The 19,174-nt window shown below is 41.1% G+C and overlaps 1 protein-coding gene across 1 annotated transcript in view; it reads right to left on the bottom strand.

Moving 5' to 3' along the window:
* The window catches only part of LOC122048164 (chloroplastic import inner membrane translocase subunit HP30-2-like), a 104,449-nt gene that overhangs the window by 38,216 nt on the left and 47,059 nt on the right, over positions 1-19,174 (bottom strand). Inside the window, exon 5 of the mRNA XM_042609759.1 lies at positions 2,093-2,103. Coding sequence (XP_042465693.1) covers positions 2,093-2,103 — 11 coding nt within the window. The remainder of the gene's footprint in view (positions 1-2,092; positions 2,104-19,174) is intronic.

Raw genomic sequence — 19,174 nt, 5'->3', positions numbered from 1 at the left:
CAAGAAGATGTCTATTTTTACGTTCTGGCACACCATTTTTAGGATGGAAGTATTAATACAAGAGGTTTCATGAAGCAAGTCATTCTAACTCACATAAGATTGAAATAAATCAAACATATATTCTTTGGCATTATCACTTCACAACATATGGATGGACACATTGAATTGAGTCTTAATCTCAACACAAATGCACAAAATAGAGAAAATAACTCAGAATGACCTTTCATTAAATATAACTATCATTTGAGATAAAAAGGATAGATAATCGAAGAGTGAGGCATATTTATATACAAACTAGGAATTTATTTTAGGAAACTATAATTAGACTAATTGCTAATTAACTAATCGATAGATATATTAACTAATATATACAAATAATATGTAGATAAGATGGTAACTAATATATACAGATAATACTCCTCATCAAGTTGAAGCAAAGATATTAATCATAACCAACTTGTTATAAAGATAATCAACCTGAATCCCACTTAAAGATTTTGTGAAGATGCCACCTAGTTCTCCATTCTTCACATATCTTATAGAAATCAAGCTTTGTTGAATTCTTTTATGAACAAAATGGAAATCAATTTCAATGCACTTAATTTGCTCATGAAACATAGGATTCGATGTAATATAAAAAGCAGCTTGGTTATCACACCACAGTTTTGTCGGTATTGAAATTTTAAAACCTACTTCAATCAAGAGTTGATATGTATCTATATTATCTCACACACAGACTATATCATTGCCCTATATTCTGACTCTGCATTGTATTGTGACACAACATTTTGCTTCTTACTCCTCCATGAGACTAAATTTCCTCTAACAAAGATACAATAACCTGAAGTAGATCATATATCCATTTTGGAATTGCTCAATTTGTATCTAAAAAATATTCAATATGAGCATGCCTATGATTTGCATATACGATACCTCATCTGAATATTCCCTTCAAGTAACACAAAATTTACTCTAACGCTACCTAATAATGAACTGTTGGAAATGACATAAACTTACTGACAACACTAACTAGATATGCAATATCTGGATAAGTGATAGTAAAGTAATTCAACTTCTTAACTAATCTTCGATATCTCTTAGAATGTTCAAATAGTTTCCCATCTCATGTAATGTGCATGTTCTGAGTCATTGGAGAACTACAAGGATTTGTCCTTAATTTTTCTATCTTAGATAATAAGTTGAGGACATATTTTCTCTAAAATAGAAATATACCTTTTTTACTCCTCATAACTTCAACACCTAATAAATACTTTAGCACTCTAAAGTCTTTTGTGTAAAACTGAGTATGAATGAAAATTTTAAGAGATGAAATTCCTAGTATCACTTCCAGTGATAACAATATCATCCACATACACAACTAACAGAATTATGCGAGCTTCTGACTACATGTAAATGTAAAATACAAAATGGTCAGACGTACTTTTCATCATACCAAATTTTTTGACAACCTGAGTAAATTTTCCAAACCAAGCATGAGGACTCTGTTGGAACAATCTCAATGGTCTGTGTGACCATGTGTTTTGATGTTTGGGCAAAGGATTTAAGTTATGTTTACCCTTGTTATTTGATATATGTATGTGAGTGTGTAGGGTTGCAGGATACACATATGACTCAGCTTGATGACTTTGGGTCCGGTGAAAGATGGAACATTCGAGGGGTCGTGAACAAGGCATCAAGGACAAGGGCCAAGGGAAGCGACTTCGAGGCATATGCGAAGGATGACATTAGGACGAGCCACAGGCTTGGGTGCATCTGAGGGATGAGAGTCAAAGGAAAAAAGCTTGAAGTCAAGAGGTCAAGGCTGCAATGAAGAGTCAAGTGAGTCATAAGGGTGAGGGTGACAATATGAATCCAGAATAAATTGTCACGCCCCAGGTAGTCCCTGTCTGAAGAAATTTCGGCAACATCTCCCCTGTACGGTGACAATATGAATCCAGAATACATATATCTATACCTCGGCTACACACGGCCGGAACAATACAATACAAATAAGAAACCAACCACGCAGCTTATATCAACATTCCACACAGTTCAACATATAATCAATCCCCGCAGTTTAATATAGAAAGACGATAAAGAATCCTCGAAGATATATGTAAACATCCTACTCCACTACAACAAAGAAAACAAATCCATGAAGTAATGGGAAAATCCGTAGCGGAAAACAAAAGTAGCAAACCCGAATGTTCAATGTCCACAATACAAACCCACATCATCAGTATATGCGTAGAAACAATAACAGAAATCTAAAATAAGAAATCCTTATAACGAAGGGGCTAGCGACTGGAATCTCTCCTGACGGCCTCAACCTGAAAAAAATAGTAACAACGGGGTGAGTTCAAAGAACTCAGCAGGTAATCCAATAGATATGTACATCAACATATAACCACCGGTAACATCCTATGGTACAGTACACTAAACCATAGAGCCTACAGTACAGTTTCCTAACAGTACAACCTACGGTACAGTCTCCTAACAGTATAACAGATATGCATAGCTGAAATAAACTGTAATAACCAGCAATAGGCATAAGGTACAGTCTATAAAAAGAATAATAAGAAAATGCATAACTGAAATAAACTGTACTCACCTGCGAGGCTTGGGCAAATGACTGTAGACATACACAGATAAAGATAGTTAGAGCAAATAAGCATGTATCCTGTATGCATGTCAATCATATGCAGTCACCCAAGTGCAGCATCCAATATGCAACAATCACAATAAATGCAATCTGTGCATATGATGCAATATGACATGGTGACCCCTGACGCCAGTCAGCCATCTCACACACAATGGTGAGACCGAGTGGGTAGGGCTGTGACACCGTGCACTCTGTCGTCACTACCCCTGAAGAGTGACCGAGTGGACGGGATGCACCGGAGTACACCTATCCTCCAACCTCAAAAATAGTGAGGGAGCGTAACGCTCTCATCTCCCGGTATGCAATGACGGGAAGGGACCCCTGTCCTGCTACTACGCTGCGTCACACTAACCCATGAGTGTACCAGCGGAGCCCTCGACAGAGCAACCTACCACTGGGGTGATCATGTCATATTGCATCATATGCACAGATTGTATTTATTATGATTGTTGCATATTGGATGCTGCACTTGGGTGACTGCATATGATTGACATGCATACAGGATACATGCTTATTTGCTCTGATTATCTTTATCTGTGTATGTCCACAGTCATTTGCCCAAGCCTCGCAGGTGAGTACAGTTTATTTCAGTTATGCATTTTCTTATTATTCTTTTTATAGACTGTACTTTATGCCTATTGCTGGTTATTACAGTTTATTTCAGCTATGCATATCTGTTATACTGTTAGGAAACTGTACCGTAGGTTGTACTGTTAGGAAACTGTACTGTAGGCTCTATGGTTTAGTGTACTGTACCATAGGATGTTACCGGTGGTTATATGTTGCTGTACATATTTATTGGATTACCTGCTGAGTTCTTTGAACTCACCCCGTTGTTACTATTTTTTTTTTAGGTTGAGGCCGTCAGGAGAGATTCCAGTCGCTAGCCCCTTCGTTATGAGGATTTCTTATTTTAGATTTCTGTTATTGTTTCTACGCATATACTGATGATGTGGGTTTGTATTGTGGACATTGAACATTCGGGTTTGCTACTTTTGTTTTCCGCTGCGGATTTTCCCATTACTTCGTGGATTTGTTTTCTTCGTTGTAGTGGAGTAGGATGTTTACAAATATCTTCGAGGATTCTTTATCGTCTTTCTATATTAAACTGCGTGGATTGATTATATGTTGAACTGTGTGGAATGTTGATATAAGCTGCGTGGTTAGTTTCTTATTTGTATTGTATTGTTCCGGCCGTGTGTGGCCGAGGTATAGATATATGTATTCTGGATTCATATTGTCACCCGTACAGGGGAGATGCTGCCGAAATTTCTTCGGACAGGGACTACTTGGGGCGTGACAATTTAATTATTTGGTATCAGAGCTAGGCTCCGATTTCGGATTTTTGTGTCCTATAGTTTACGAACGTATCTGAATTTTTTGGGATTTTATCTAATACCAATTTATTTGGTATCAGAGCAGGTTTACGATACCTGCTTCTGTGTTATGGATTTGTGAGTTTATCTGATACTAATTTATTTGGTATCAGAGTGAGGTTACACGATACTTGCTCTTCGTTTTGGATTTTCGAGGTTTATCTGATACCAATTTATTTGGTATCAGAGCTAAATTTTTTATTTAGCTTGGATATTTCGGTATTTCGGATTGTACGGATTTCCGTCGATTTTATCGTTTCGGAATTCCGAGATATTTTGACGAAGTTTTATTGGTTCTATTTGGGGCTAAGCAGCGACAGGACATCTCCAGACGGCAATTAGGTAAAACAGGTAATTTTATAGTTTTTATACATGTAGTGATATCTAGGTAACATTTTGTTTATAGATACGACACATACAGGTGTTCCGATACTGAGATGTGGTCGCCCCGATAAGAGGGCGATAGATTCTCCGGAGATAGAGTCTCTAGAGAGATCTGCTAGGATCAAGCTTGCCTGTCAGGGACAGACTCATCAGGATATTATAGGCACGTCGGATTATAAGACCCCGACGATTCCGACTTCAGAGGTACATACCTCGACTGTACCATTAGTGGTACCACCGTCGGCATATCAAGCACCTCCCCTATCAGTAGTACTCGCGGTATACTCGGCACCCTCTCTGGCCATGCCTATTACTGCGTACCCGGTATTACTGCAGATACCTGTGTCGGCTACTATATACTAGGCACCCACATCGGTAGTACCGATTACTTCTTACCCGGTACTGCCCATCGTACTTTTTGTACTTATGTCTACCCTGTAGTTCCACCAGCAGTACCCACCCCAGTTTATGCGGCAGCAACAGTAGTACCTCCTCCGACTTATCCAGTAGTACCACCCACAGGATCAGCTCCAGTGGTTTTGTCCAGTTCTGTAGTGATATCTACGGATATGGTTGCGGCACTGGCACGGATCCCAACCTTAGCGGAGTCGGTGAAAAGATCGATTTACGCTATTTCGCGGGAAGACTAATCCGAGCGTGGCTCAATCTTGGATAGAGTCTATGGAGCGAACATTCTTTTACATGGTTGCTCCGAGTGGGAGAAGGCTGAGCTGGCTGCTTACCACATACGAGATGGGGCAGAGATCTAGTGGGACACAGCGCTCGATTATAAGCGAGCAGCATATTACCTGGATGAGATTTAGGGAGGCATTCGAGAGTCAGTATTTTCTCCGGACATATCAGATGACACGTCGGCAGGATTTTCTAAGTCTTCGGCAGAATAACCGCTCAATGATGGAGTATAATGCCGAATTTAATAGGTTGGCTAGATTCTGTCCTGAGTTGGTTGCCGAGGACAGATCTCGTATGCTCCAGTTTGTCCAGGGACTGGACGGGCATCTTCAGGTGAAGATTGCCGATTTTGAGAATTCATCATACACCGAGACATTGGATAGAGCTCTTATGATTGAGTCTACTCATCATAGAGTAAATACTGATAAGAAGAGGAAGCAGTCTGACCGAACTTCGGGACAGATCCAGCAGCCACAGACTACTGGACAGCAGCAGAGCAGTCGTACTCAGACGGGTCAGGATACTTCTGGGTCATCTGGCTGACCCCAGAAGTCAGGATGATCTTCATCAGGACATTCCCGATTTTCTCAACAGAACCGGAAACTGTCCACCGGTGATTCTCACTACACCTGATGCGGATCCCGAGATCACATCATCTCTGCATGCACCCTGGGACAGTCAGTTTGCTATTATTGCAAACTGCTTGGACATTTGAGCCGAGACTATTCGCTGAAGACTCAGCATGTAGCTTCCGGGATTTCTATTCCGCGAGGACGGTTTGGTCAGTCCGGGACTCAGCGAGGTGGGCCGAAAGCCCAATCTTTGCAGCGTCGGCAGAGGACAGCTCCCCCTGTAGCAGCTGCATATGACATGCACGGGCAGGAGCATTCTGGTGTCCTTGTGGAGAACCCCACGGTATTCCGCCTTAGGATTCTCCTGTACTATTCGTCAAGAAGAAGGATGATACTCTGAGGTTGTACATCGATTATAGGCAGCTGAATGCAGTGACTATCAGAAATAAGTACCCCTTACCATGGATTGAGGATTTATTTGATCAACTCAGAGATACATCAGTGTATTCTAAGATTGATCTACGGTCTGGATATCATCAGCTGAGAGTTAGAGATTCTGATATTCAGAAAACAGCATTTCGTACCAGATACGGACATTACGAGTTTTTGGTAATACCATTTGGGCTTACCAATGCTCCTGCAGTATTTATAGATCTGATGAACCACATCTTTCTGGAGTACCTAGATCAGTTCATTATTGTGTTTATCGATGACATATTGATCTATTCACGTTCCGAGGAGGAACATGCACAGCATCTTCACATAGTCTTGGAGACTCTGCGACGACATCATCTGTATGCGAAATTCAGTAAGTGTGTATTTTGGCTATCTTCAGTTGGTTTTCTGGGACACGTGATGTCAAGCCGAGGTATTTCAGTAGATCCTCAGAAGATCGAGGTTATCACTAGCTGGGAGCAGCCGAAGTCAGTTCAGGAGATCCGTAGTTTCTTGGGACTGGCTGGATATTACAGACGATTCGTTGAGGGTTTCTCCAATATTGCTATGCCATTGACACGTCTGATTAGGAAAGGCGTGAAGTTCACGTGGTCAGAGGCTTGCGAGACCAGCTTCCAGGAGCTGAAGCGGAGATTAGTATCAGCACTAGTTTTGGTTTTACCTTTTGGTGATGACGGATTCATACTTTACACAAACGCATCTCTTCAAGGCTTGGGTGCTGTTTTGATGCAGCATGGTAGGGTAGTCTCCTATGCTTCTCGTCAGTTGAAGGAGCATGAGATGAACTACCCAGTACATGATTTAGAGCTAGCCGCTATTATCTTTGCTTTGAAGATTTGGCGACATCATCTTTATGGTATTACTTTTGAGATTCTTACTGATCATAAGAGTCTCAAATATATTTTCACACAGAAGGAACTCAATCTCCGACAGAGGAAATGGATGGAGTTCCTAAAGGATTATGATTGTACTATTAGCTACCATCCGGGTAAAGCTAATGTGGTTACTGATGCACTGAGCAGGAAGTCCAGAGGGACTTTAGCTTGTCACCGAGTTTTAGTCACGGACTTGATTCAGGAATTCTCCGAGTTGGGCCTTGAGGAGCAGGGACGGACAGAGCAGGGTATTCTTGTTACCATGGTTGCTCAGTCGTCGATCAGGATGAGGATTCGAGAGGCCCAAGCCGGAGATCAGCATTTACAGTTCATTGGCAGCCAGATAACTTCCGGATAGCAGACCGAGTTTACCTGAGATGACGAGGGTATTGTTTATTTCCGAGGCAGATTATGTGTACCTCGGTCTCACCCGGTCATGGAGGAGTTACTTCAGGAGGCTCATCGTTCTAGATTTGCTATCCATCCAGGTGGGACCCGTATGTATCGTGATTTGAGGCGTTCCTATTGGTGGAACGGCATGAAGAAAGACATCGCGGAGTTTGTAGCTAGATGTCTTATCTGTCAGCAGGTTAAGGCTGAGCACCAGAGACCTGCTGGTTTACTTCAGAGGATCCCTATTCCAGAGTGGAAGTGAGAGCATATTACTATGGATTTTGTGGTAGGATTGCCTAGGACTCGACGAGACCATGATGCGATTTGGGTAATTGTTGACCGATTAACCAAATCCGCACATTTTATAGCGATCCGGAGGACTGATTCTCTGGATCGATTAGCAGAGTTATACTGTCATGAGATTATCAGGTTACATGGTGTTCCGTTAAGTATTATATCATATAGAGACCCACGATTCACGTCCCGGTTCTGACAGAGTCTACAGCATGCTTTGGGCACACAGCTCCGTTTCAGTACGACATTCCATCCGCAGATAGATGGACAGTCAGATCGGACCATTCAGACTTTGGAGGACTTACTGAGGTCTTGCGTTATGGATTTCGGAGGCAGTTGGGAGGACCATCTGCCATTGGTGGAGTTCGCCTACAACAACAGCTATAATTCGTCTATCTAGGTGGCACCGATTGAGGCGTTGTATGGTAGACCGTGTCGAACACCCATCCTCTGGAAGGAGGTTGGGGAGGCCCAGCTGTTAGGACCTCAGAGAGCTCAGCAGGAGGCAGAGTTGGTTCGTACTATTAGACAGAGGATGTCTGAGGCTCAGGACCGTCAGAGGAGTTATGTTGATCGACGACGGAGACCCCTAGAGTTCTCTATTGGTGATCATGTGTTTCTGAGAGTTTCACCCACGAAAGGGGTGAAGCGATTTGGTCTTCGAGGTAAGCTAGCTCCACGATATATTGGGTCATTCCAGATCTTGGAGAGGATTGGAGCAGTAGCTTATCGTCTGGCGCTACCACCATCTCTAGCTGGCATTCACGATGTATTCCATGTATCTATGCTGAGGAGATACGTATCCAACCCAGCGCATATTCTGTTAGATATATCAGTTCCTATTTAGCCTGACGTCACTTACGAGAAGGTTCCTGTACGGATTCTGGACCACAGAGAGTGTCAGCTGCGGAACAAGACGGTCCGGCTGGTTAAAGTCGGATGACAGCATCATTCTGACGAGGAGGCTTCTTGGGAGCTGGAGGATACGATTCGAGCTCGATACCCTCATTTGTTTACTTGAGGTATGTGGGTTAGAGTTCTTTCAGCATTTATACTGTTTGGTTATATTATAGTGTTTGCTGTTGGTTATAGCGAAATTTGGGGACCAAATTTTTATTAGTAGGGGAGGATGTAATATATCGGAAAATTAAATAAATAGGGTTATTGGAGAAATAGCCTTATTAAATTTTTAGAAATTTTCTGGAAATTTTTCGGAGCTCGTACGGAGGGTTTTGAGGGGATCGATCGGCGGGCACGGATAAAGCCTGTTTGGGATACCCGGTTAAGTGAGGAAAAGTTTTTATTTTAAAATTCCTTTTCTTATTCTCTTCTAAACGCCAAGCCTTTCCCTAAAACGCCGATCCACCCTTTTCCTTCCCCGATCCCATGCGCACTCTCTTCTTCCTCTGTTCTCTCTCTCGCGGACGGGCGGCGCCGAAGAGATTAGGGTTTCCAGCTCCGGCGATTTCCTCTACCGGCATCGGTGGCCGTTGCGCTCAGATCCGGGCGGCGCTATTTCTCTCCGGATCATAGACACGGCGTCGCGTCTCCTCTAGCGGACTGCCGACCTTTCTTCCTCGATTAGAAGCCACTGGGTCGAGTCTTTGCCATCCGATCGCCGGTGTGAAGAGACCATTAGGGCCTTGAGGGTAAACGACCGATCTTTCCTCTTTTCTATTCTTTGATTTGTGCCCTAGTTCGAGTCTTCTTCTCTGGTTCTTGCTCGCCTTCTTGCTGATGGTTGGCGATCTCAGGTTAGGTCAGGGATTTCTTCCTTGTTGTTGTTGATTGAAGGTCAGAGAAGTCCCTGGTGTGCAGAATCTAATCGAGCGACACCTTTTGGAGACAATCGGTTGAGGTAAGATTTGGTTCCGGAATTAGGTTATTGTTTGACTAGTGATGTTTATTCCTTGATCTGAACCGTGATCTCACCTTGATCCGAACGGTAGGGAAGGAATTCCAACAGGGAGGTGTCTTGCTGTGGTGTTCTACAATCCAACAGTGTTTCCTTCCGGCAGCATTTTCTCCTGTAACTGGGATTGAGGTAAGGAACAGGGAATTGATACATGATTAGTGTAATTAGTTGTTGGTCATGGGTAGATTAATTTAGGTTTGTGTGTTGAATTGGAGATAGTTGGATTACATGATTACTAAATGGTTAGTGATTGTGATTAGAATTATCTGCTTAGAGTAATCTAATTGGTGATTAGGGATTAGGTAACTAACCCTAATTGACCGTTAGATTTAATTAGGTAAGTTGTGATTGATGTGATTAGAGTTTTGCCCTAATTTAGTATTAGGGATTTTATTTAGCTATTCATTGGATTTAGCTACATAAAATATATATATTGTTTGTTTGTTTGACACAGGACTCTGATTCGAGACAGGCGTCTCGACGTTGGCTTTGGCGTGATACTACTGCTATTTGAGGCGGGTACCCTTTGACTTATCTTTTGATAGTGTCTTATGATATGTGCAGTTTATATATACTTACTAGTGTTGGTAGTTAGTATTTTCCTGGGTTTAGTTTAGTTGATACCTGATACATGCTTTTACTGTTAGCTGCTATACATTAGTCTGGCATGCTTTTCTTTCTGGCTATGTTTATCTGTGTTCATAGAGATAGAGGTCTTTATTGTGCTTCCCTCTATACTGGATTAGTTGATAGATATGTTGGATATGTTATGTTGGATTCATGTTGTTTACTATCCTTGTTATATATGTGTTTATCTTTTTGGCACCTACACATATGGAGGATATGCTCAGGAATGACATACTGTAGCCGCATGCACCATATCGCATGATTGCATGCTGGGCGATTGACGACTCCATTATTATTGAGCTTGTCGGCTGGCTACATGGACCTCTACACACGTGATCACTACATGGGTAGTGGCACAACACTCAGGGTGTGTATGGTAGGTTGCTCTGTCGAGGGCTCCGCTGGTACACTCATGGGTTAGTGGGACGCAGCGTAGTAGTAGGACAGGGGTCTCTTCCCGTCATTGCGTACCGGGAGATGAGAGCGTTACGCTCCCTCACTATGTTTGAGGTTGGAGGATAGGTGTACTCCGGTGCATCCCGTCCACTCGGTCACTCTTCAGGGGTAGTGACGACAGAGTGCACGGTGTCACAGCCCTACCCACTCGGTCTCACCATTATGTGTGAGATGACTGACTGGCGTCAGGGGTGACCATGTCATATTGCATCATATGCACATATTACATTTATTGTGATTGTTGCATATTGGATGCTGCACTTGAGTGACTGCATATGATTGACATGCATACAGGATACATGCTTATTTGCTCTGACTATCTTTATCTGTGTATGTCCACAGTCATTTGCCCAAACCTCGTAGGTGAGTACAGTTTATTTCAGTTATGCATTTTCTTATTATTCTTGCTATAGACTGTACCTTATGTCTATTGCTGGTTATTACAGTTTATTTCAGCTATGCATATCTGTTATACTGTTAGGAGACTGTACCGTAGGTTGTACTGTTAGGAAACTGTACTGTAGGCTCTATGATTTAGTGTACTGTACCATAGGATGTTACCGGTGGTTATATGTTGCTGTACATATCTATTGGATTACCTGCTGAGTTCTTTGAACTCACCCCGTTGTTACTATCTTTTTTCAGGTTGAGGCCGTCAAGAGAGATTCCAGTCGCTAACCCCTTCGTTATGAGGATTTCTTATTTTAGATTTCTGTTATTGTTTCTACGCATATACTGATGATGTGGGTTTGTATTGTGGACATTGAACATTCGGGTTTGCTACTTTTGTTTTCCGCTGCGGATTTTCCCATTACTTCGTGGATTTGTTTTCTTCGTTGTAGTGGAGTAAAATGTTTACATATATCTTCGAGGATTCTTTATCGTCTTTCTATATTAAACTGCGTGGATTGATTATATGTTGAACTGTGTGGAATGTTGATATAAGCTGCGTGGTTGGTTTCTTATTTGTATTGTATTGTTCCGGCCGTGTGTGGCCGAGGTATAGATATATGTATTCTGGATTCATATTGTCACCCGTACAGGGGAGATGTTGCCGAAATTTCTTCGGACAGGGACTACCTGGGCGTGACAGCCGAGGGAAGTGACTTCGAGGCATACGCGAAGGATGACATTAGGACGAGCCACAGGCTTGGGTGCATCTGAGGGATGAGAGCCAAAGGAAATAGGCTTGAAGGCAAGAGGTCAAGACTGCAATGAAGAGTCAAGTGAGTCATAAGGGTGAGGGTCCGAGTGCATGAGATTGTACTCAGGGTACCGGTCAACTAGTACTTTCACTAGTCGACTGGGGAGTGAACGGAATGTCTCTGTTCGCCCGGCCAGTGTGGAGCAGTCAACTGGTACTTTCACCAGTCAATTGGTATTGAGTCGTTGCGATGTAATGGTCGAATCTCCACAAAGGGTATTCGACTGACACTTTCACCAGTCGACTGGTAGGCGGGATTTTTCAACCCATGACCTATATAACCAAGGCTTTAGAGCTTGGTTAAGGTTAAGGAAATTAGACTTAGTTAAAGCATAATTAGTAGTCAACTAGTTCTCAAGTGCTTATATAATCCAAGAGGTCTTGGTGAGTGTTGTGGTGAGGTTTCTCCACCCACAAGGAGACTTGAGATAGTCGGAGTTTCCGGGGGTTAATCCATCGAAGGATTGAGGGATCATCCACCTTATGGACAACCGTGGAATAGGAGCCCTAATCTCTGAACAACTTAAATCGATATGTTGTGGTTTGCATTTTCTTTCTTTAGTTTAACTTTCTACTTGCTTTATTTATATTTTCGCTTGCACACTAACATTGTAGAAAGAAGCGATCAATTGGGGGCAACATCTATTCAACTCCTCTTCTAGCCGGTCATACAAGATCTCCAATAAGTGATATCAGAGTGAGGGCACTCTCCATTGGACTAATTGCCGAGGAAAGTAAGGATGACTGGCTTGATTGTCCCGTTGAAATTCAAAAGAGGAAGTCTATGGGATATCACCTCTCAGATGGTGAAAATGGAGGTATTCTTCAAGACGGATTAAGACACGATGATGATGATGATGGAGGAACCGTTTAAAGTTCCAAGAGATAAGAATGGGAAGAGACTCCGATCACGCTATTGGACAAAGGAGCAAACATCAGGATCAAAGGTAAATGATAAGGTAATATCAATTTTGATCGATTTGTTGGCTAATGATGTTGTAAGTCGTGTAGGTGAATATGAGAATGCTCACAATTTGTGGAGCAAATTGAAGAAGGTTCTAAGTAAAGAACATATCCCTACACATGAAGAGGTAGAGCCCAAGGAGATGGGTTTAATTGCTCAAGTAGAGGAGGAGCAACCGAAAGTTGAGCCATGTTTAACATCTGAGGAGGAGAAGGATAAGGAAATGTCATCCACAAGTGTGGATGAGGAGACATCCTTAAAGGTTGAAAAAGAATCCAAGATAAGTGAAGAAGAAGAAGAAGTCTTACAAGTCAACCTAGTGAGTATTTCCACTAAAGTGAAGTCAAAGGACCACATCACTTGCTTCGGGTGCAATGAGAAGGGATACTACAAGAGTAGGTGTCTATTGGGTAAGAATAAGGTGTTGGTGCGGGAAGCATCCGACGATCGAACCTAAGTTTTGATAATGGCAAAGGATTCAAAGTTAAGGTGCTTTGTTATCTGACAGCTTTTGCTGAGTGTTTCAGGAAAGTCCTAACTGCGGTTAGGCAAGGTAAAACCCTAGGGGGTGGTAACCCTAGGTCATAGGGGGTGGTAACCCTATGCGGAAAGTCTTGGCAGGTCGATGGCTTCAGGCAAAAGTCCTAGGGGGTGGTAACCCTAGGTGGAAAGTCCTGGTGTCGCGAACCAGGTGAAAGTCTGAACTGGCCGGTGAAGTGGATGTTCAGCAGAAAGTCCGGAAGCATCGAGTGCCGAGCAAAAGTCCAGTCGATCTGGAGGATCGTACTGGCAACAGGTAAATCTCCTGAGTGGAGTAGGTGAGGACGCGTTCCCCGTAGAGGGAACAGTAGGCGTCGGGTCGACCTAGGGTTTCCGGTAGGAAACCTGAAGTCAGACTCGGACAGTCCAGAGACTGTCAAATATTTCAATACTTATATCACTGTTTTGTGCTAACTTTGTGCTGCAGGATATTTTTGGGATTAACATATCTTGCAGGGACCAAAGTGAAAAAAAGACCTCGGATGAACAGTGCCGAGGCGCCTCCATGGAGCTTGGAGGCGCCTCGGGTGCGAGCCAGGAAAAGGCCAGCGCAGCAGACTGGAGGCGCCTTGAATGGAGTTCAAGGCGCCTTGGATAGGCTGAAGGCACCTTGAACCAGATAGAGTTCGACCAGGTCCGTGCTGATCCACGCGCGGCTCGTTCAAGGCGCCTTGGTGAACAGTATAAGGCGCCTTGAACCCCCTTTATAAGGGGTCTCGACCAGCAGCTTCAAAACACAACTTCCAAGCTTCCATTCTGCTGTGTTCTGCTCAAGTGCTGCTTCCGAAGTGCTGTTGCAACATTCCGACGACCAGGAGCTCAGATTTCTTTTCTACTACTGTTGTCGGTATAATTTTAATTGCAGTTACATTTTGTAATTAATCTGTAATATTCATACGAAATTATAGTTGTTGCCCACGGAAAGCGATCAAGGATCGCGGGCCTTCGAGTAGGAGTCGACCTAGGCTCCGAACGAAGTAAACAACTGTGTTCTTGTGTTTGTTTCCTTTATTCCGCTGCATTAATTACTCTACGAACGCTTTACGATTCCGATAATCGAACAAATAGCCACGAGCGCTATTCACCCCCCCTCTAGCGCGTCTCGATCCAACAATTGGTATCAGAGCGGGGTCGTTTTGAATTGGTGCAACCACCTTTCAAAACAAATTTTTCGCAGTTTTTTTTTTCGTTTTCGGAGTCGAATTAGAATTTAGCCTTATAGCTATATTCTAATTTTTGTTTCCCTCGAATCGACTTTTGCTCGAAGTAGGTGCAACACCACTCGAGTTCGTTTTTATTATTCTTTATTCCAGCACTACTAATCCAAGACTTAGTCTTGGAACATATTCTGTTGTTTTCTTTTGTTACATATTATAAATGGCCCAACAAGAGGGTTTCAGCACTGTACGCCCCCCGCTATTCTCCGGAGAGGATTTTGGCTACTGGAAGGGAAGAATGGAAACGTATCTAAAGATACAATTCGAAACGTGGATGATCATAAAGACGGGACTGAAACTGCCATCGATGATGACGGCAAAACTACACCTGCGAGAAGTGGGACGCTTCTCTAATAAAAAGGTGGAAGCCGACGCCAAAGCTACCTGCACCCTCCAAGTGTGGTCTTACCAAGGAAGAACTCAACAGAGTTGGCCCATTCTCCTCCGCAAAGGAGCTCGGGAAAAGCTAATCGAACTCCACGAAGGCATTGACGACACCAAGGTAAGTAAAGAGATCTTTACTTAATAAATTATATAATCTAAAAATACAGGAAGGCGAAACGAGTTCTCTTCACGCGAGAATACAAGACATCCTTAACTCTCTTCACGGAATTGGCCGAAGATAGAAAATCGGGACGTAATAAGGTATGCTTAAACTCGTTTCCAAGGAATACATTGTAGGCATCAATGGTAGATGCCTACAAAGTTTCCAAGGATTTATCTTCTTTAAAACTAGATGAACTTTTAGTGAATTTGAACTTCATGAGCAGACTAATGCACAGCCAACCGAGAAAGGTATTGCGTTGGTTGCAGGTACAAGCCGAACCCGGGAACCGAGACCACGACGGAGAACCGAACCAGCATCGGAAGCTGAACCAGACTCTGACGATGAAGAAGGTGACATTACAACCGAGCTGGTAAACCTCGTGAAGAAGCTCTACAAGACGAAAGGATTCGACAAAAGGGATCTAAAGAAGGCAGTAAAATCAAAGGAAGGCCCACAAAATACAAAGATGAAGTTTGAAGTTACATGCTACGGGTGTAACCAAAGAGGGCACATCAAATCCAACTGCCCTAACCTGAAGGAGGTCAAAAAGCAAAGAAGGAAAAAGGTCCTTAAGGCTACATGGGACGAATCTTCATCGGAGGACGACGACGATGAGCTCGAACAAACGAGTCTACTCGCATTAATGGCCCGGGACCAAGTCGTCGAATACGGATGCGAGAGCGAGTCTGAGGCAGAGTCCGAGCAAAGCCACGGATCCGTATCCGTTTCCGAAGGACCAGACCCCGCTGTAAGTATCTCCCGGTTGAACATTTTAGTTAGCTATTTATTGCGCAAATTAGCTAAGTCAAACCTGAAAGTTAAGTCACTTCTAAAGGAAGTAAGTGTCCTTAAAGAAGTGGCTAACACCAAACCCTTACCTGACCAGAGTCAGACTGAATATCCAACTCAAGTTCAAAAACTTGAGGAAGAAAATTCAAGTTTAACAAATAAGGTTAAAGATTTAGAAAATACCTTAGAACGGTTTACTTTGGGCTCCAAGAATTTGGACTTGATTCTTGGGACACAAAGAGCCGTCTACAACAGAACTGGGTTGAGATACAAAAGTAAATATAGATCTTATTTATCACTAATAAACAAACAAAGTATTAAATCAGTCCAAGCATGGGTCTCCAAGTCTAACTTGGTCAATCAAGTTGGACTTGGCCAATACTGGGTTCCGAAGAATCAAATATACTACCTCGATAGACCATATCGAGGCAGGGGGAGCAAAAAGAAAAACAATCCTAAAAATTTAAAATTTAAAATTCTAAATTGAAATTAAAGTTAAATTCAAAATTCAAAATTAAAATTAAAAATTAAATTCAAAATTCAAAATTCGAAATTAAAATTAAAAATTAAAAATTAAATTCAAAATTCAAAATTCAAAATTTGAAATTAAAATTAAAATTCAAAATTCAAAATTCAAAATTAAAATTAAAAATTAAAATTCAAAATTCAAAATTCGAAATTAAAAATTAAATTCAAAATTCAAAATTAAAATTAAAATTCAAAATTCGAAATTAAAATTAAAAATTAAAAATTAAAAATTAAATTCGAAATTGAAATTAAAAATTAAAGTTAAATTCAAGATTCGAAATTGAAATTAAAAATTAAAGTATAAATTCAAAACTCAAAATTAAAATCAACTTCAAAATTTAAAATTAAGTTATAAATTCAAGATTCGAAATTAAATTAAAACTCAAAATAAAGATGGAGGATCCAGACTCGCTGGCACCCCCAACTAAACTACCCGGCAGGGTAACTGAACCTAATCTACCCGAAATGGGTAAAACAAGAGTAGATTACCCGGCAGGGTAATTAAGGTTAGATTAAAACAGACTAAGGTTAACTTGAACCACAGTACTGGTGAAGTTTTTGGATGATAGTACGTTAGGGAAGCTTGGGCTTCGACCTGGTACATTTGGCCAAGTGGAACTGACCGAAGCTACCCTTAAATGGATCCTGACTAGTTAGACCAAGGATTGGTATTAAGTTCAATGGGTAGGACTATTTGGAAAACCTCGAAGGCATGGTTACTTTAATGAGCTCCTTGTGACTCACCATAGCCCAGAAGTTTATCCAAAGAATGCTTACTTGTTGAACCCAAAGCCAAATCTGAATCTAACACAAAGTTAAACCAAAACTCCTGAATTCAACAATAAATCATCTCACATCAATCATAGGATTCCCTGATTGAAAATTTAGATCGGGTGAGATGACTAAGTAATAAAACTCAATTTCAAAATTATTTTAAAACTCAATTTCAAAATTATTTTTAAAACTCAATTTCAAAATTATTTATAAAACTCAATTTCAAAATTATTTTTAAAACTCAATTTCAAAATTATTTTTAAAACTCAATTTCAAAACTCAATTTCAAAATTATTTTAAAACTCAATTTCAAAATTATTTTTAAACTCAAATTCAAAATTATTTTTAAAACTCAATTTCAAAATTATTTTAAAACTCAATTTCAAAATTATAATAAAACTCAATTTCAAAATTATTTTAAAACTCAATTTCAAAATTATTTTTAAAACTCAATTTCAAAATTATTTTTAAAACTCAATTTCAAAATTATTTTTAAAACTCAATTTCAAAATTATTTTAAAACTCAATTTCAAAATTATTTTTAAAACTCAATTTCAAAATTATTTCATAACTCAATTTCAAAACTCAAAATTATTTTAAAACTCAATTTCAATTTCAAAATTATTTTAAAAACTCAATTTCAAAATTATTTTTACAACTCAATTTCAAAATTATTTTTAAAACTCAATTTCAAAATTCCTTAAATTTTTTTAATTTTAAAATTATTTTTAAAACCTCTTCAAAATTTATTAATTAAATTAAATTTAAAAAAAAAAATCGCGTGGAACTTATCGAAGGCGCCTCCCATCAAAAGGAGGCGCCCTAGCAAGCGGCGGGAAAATTCCCACCGCTTCGTCTTAAGGCGCCTCGGATCAATCCAAGGCGCCTCCAACGTATATAAGGCGCCTTAAACCTTGTTTTAAGGCGCCTTCAACACTTTATATCAAAACGAACAGAAGCCTTTCTGTTCGTTTTCTGCCGACGCCGAGCACGCGATACTCGTGCGTTTTCTTCCCAACTAAGGCGCCTTTTTCCTTTTTAATCCTTCCTCAATTTTATTTAGAATTTTTGCTTATTTCTGTCAATTTTTGGCAAAATCGTTAAAAATAGGAAACGCCGACATGTTGACCTTAATCCAGCTAGAATTCCATCAGCAGATATCAGATTCCCGACTATACATCTTAGGGATACCTTTGCTAATTACATCTTTGAACCTATCAAACCTAGATATGTAAATAAGACTTTTTATACCCAGTATTGTCAACCAACTATTCAAATGATAGAGCACTATCAACTGGATCAATTGGTTTACTGCACCGATACGGTAAACCAGGAGTTATGTGCACAGTTTTATCACAACCTTGAGAGGGTTGATGATAATAGGTACAGCACTAGAGTTTCTGGCGTGGACATTGAGCTTACTCCCACTCTGCTACGCACCACCCTAGGACTTAGGGCTTCTGAGTCTACCTTTCTATGCTACCCCGGTAGGGATCTGCCATTTGGCGATCCTTACTCCCACATTACGTTAGATACTATCTATACGTATTTCCTCGGGGAAGCGAGACCTGCTGACTTGACTGAGGTCAGGTCAGTTACTCTTCAGGTTCAGGACTACGTGGTGTATAGGGTCCTGACAGCATGCATTCTGCCGATCTCATCTCGGGATGTCCCGAAGATGAGATCTTCACACTCATTCTTCTTGTACGCCCTGTGTCATCGATTTGATATCGATATTGCACATGCCCTGTGTCCCGAAGATGCATATGTTCCAGAACATTATCTGTGCATCTGGGACAGTCACCTCCAAGATAGTCCACATGCCCTATTGTCATATTCTGACACGCTTCTTTTCGACCATAGAGGGTATAGATGTGACCAGAGGAACAGTCATTCCTCTTACTATAT

This window comes from Zingiber officinale, chromosome 2B, assembly GCF_018446385.1.
Source record: "Zingiber officinale cultivar Zhangliang chromosome 2B, Zo_v1.1, whole genome shotgun sequence".
Lineage (NCBI taxonomy): Eukaryota > Viridiplantae > Streptophyta > Magnoliopsida > Zingiberales > Zingiberaceae > Zingiber > Zingiber officinale.
The sequence above is the reverse complement of the archived record's forward strand: the minus strand, read 5'-3'. Positions and strand labels throughout refer to the sequence as shown.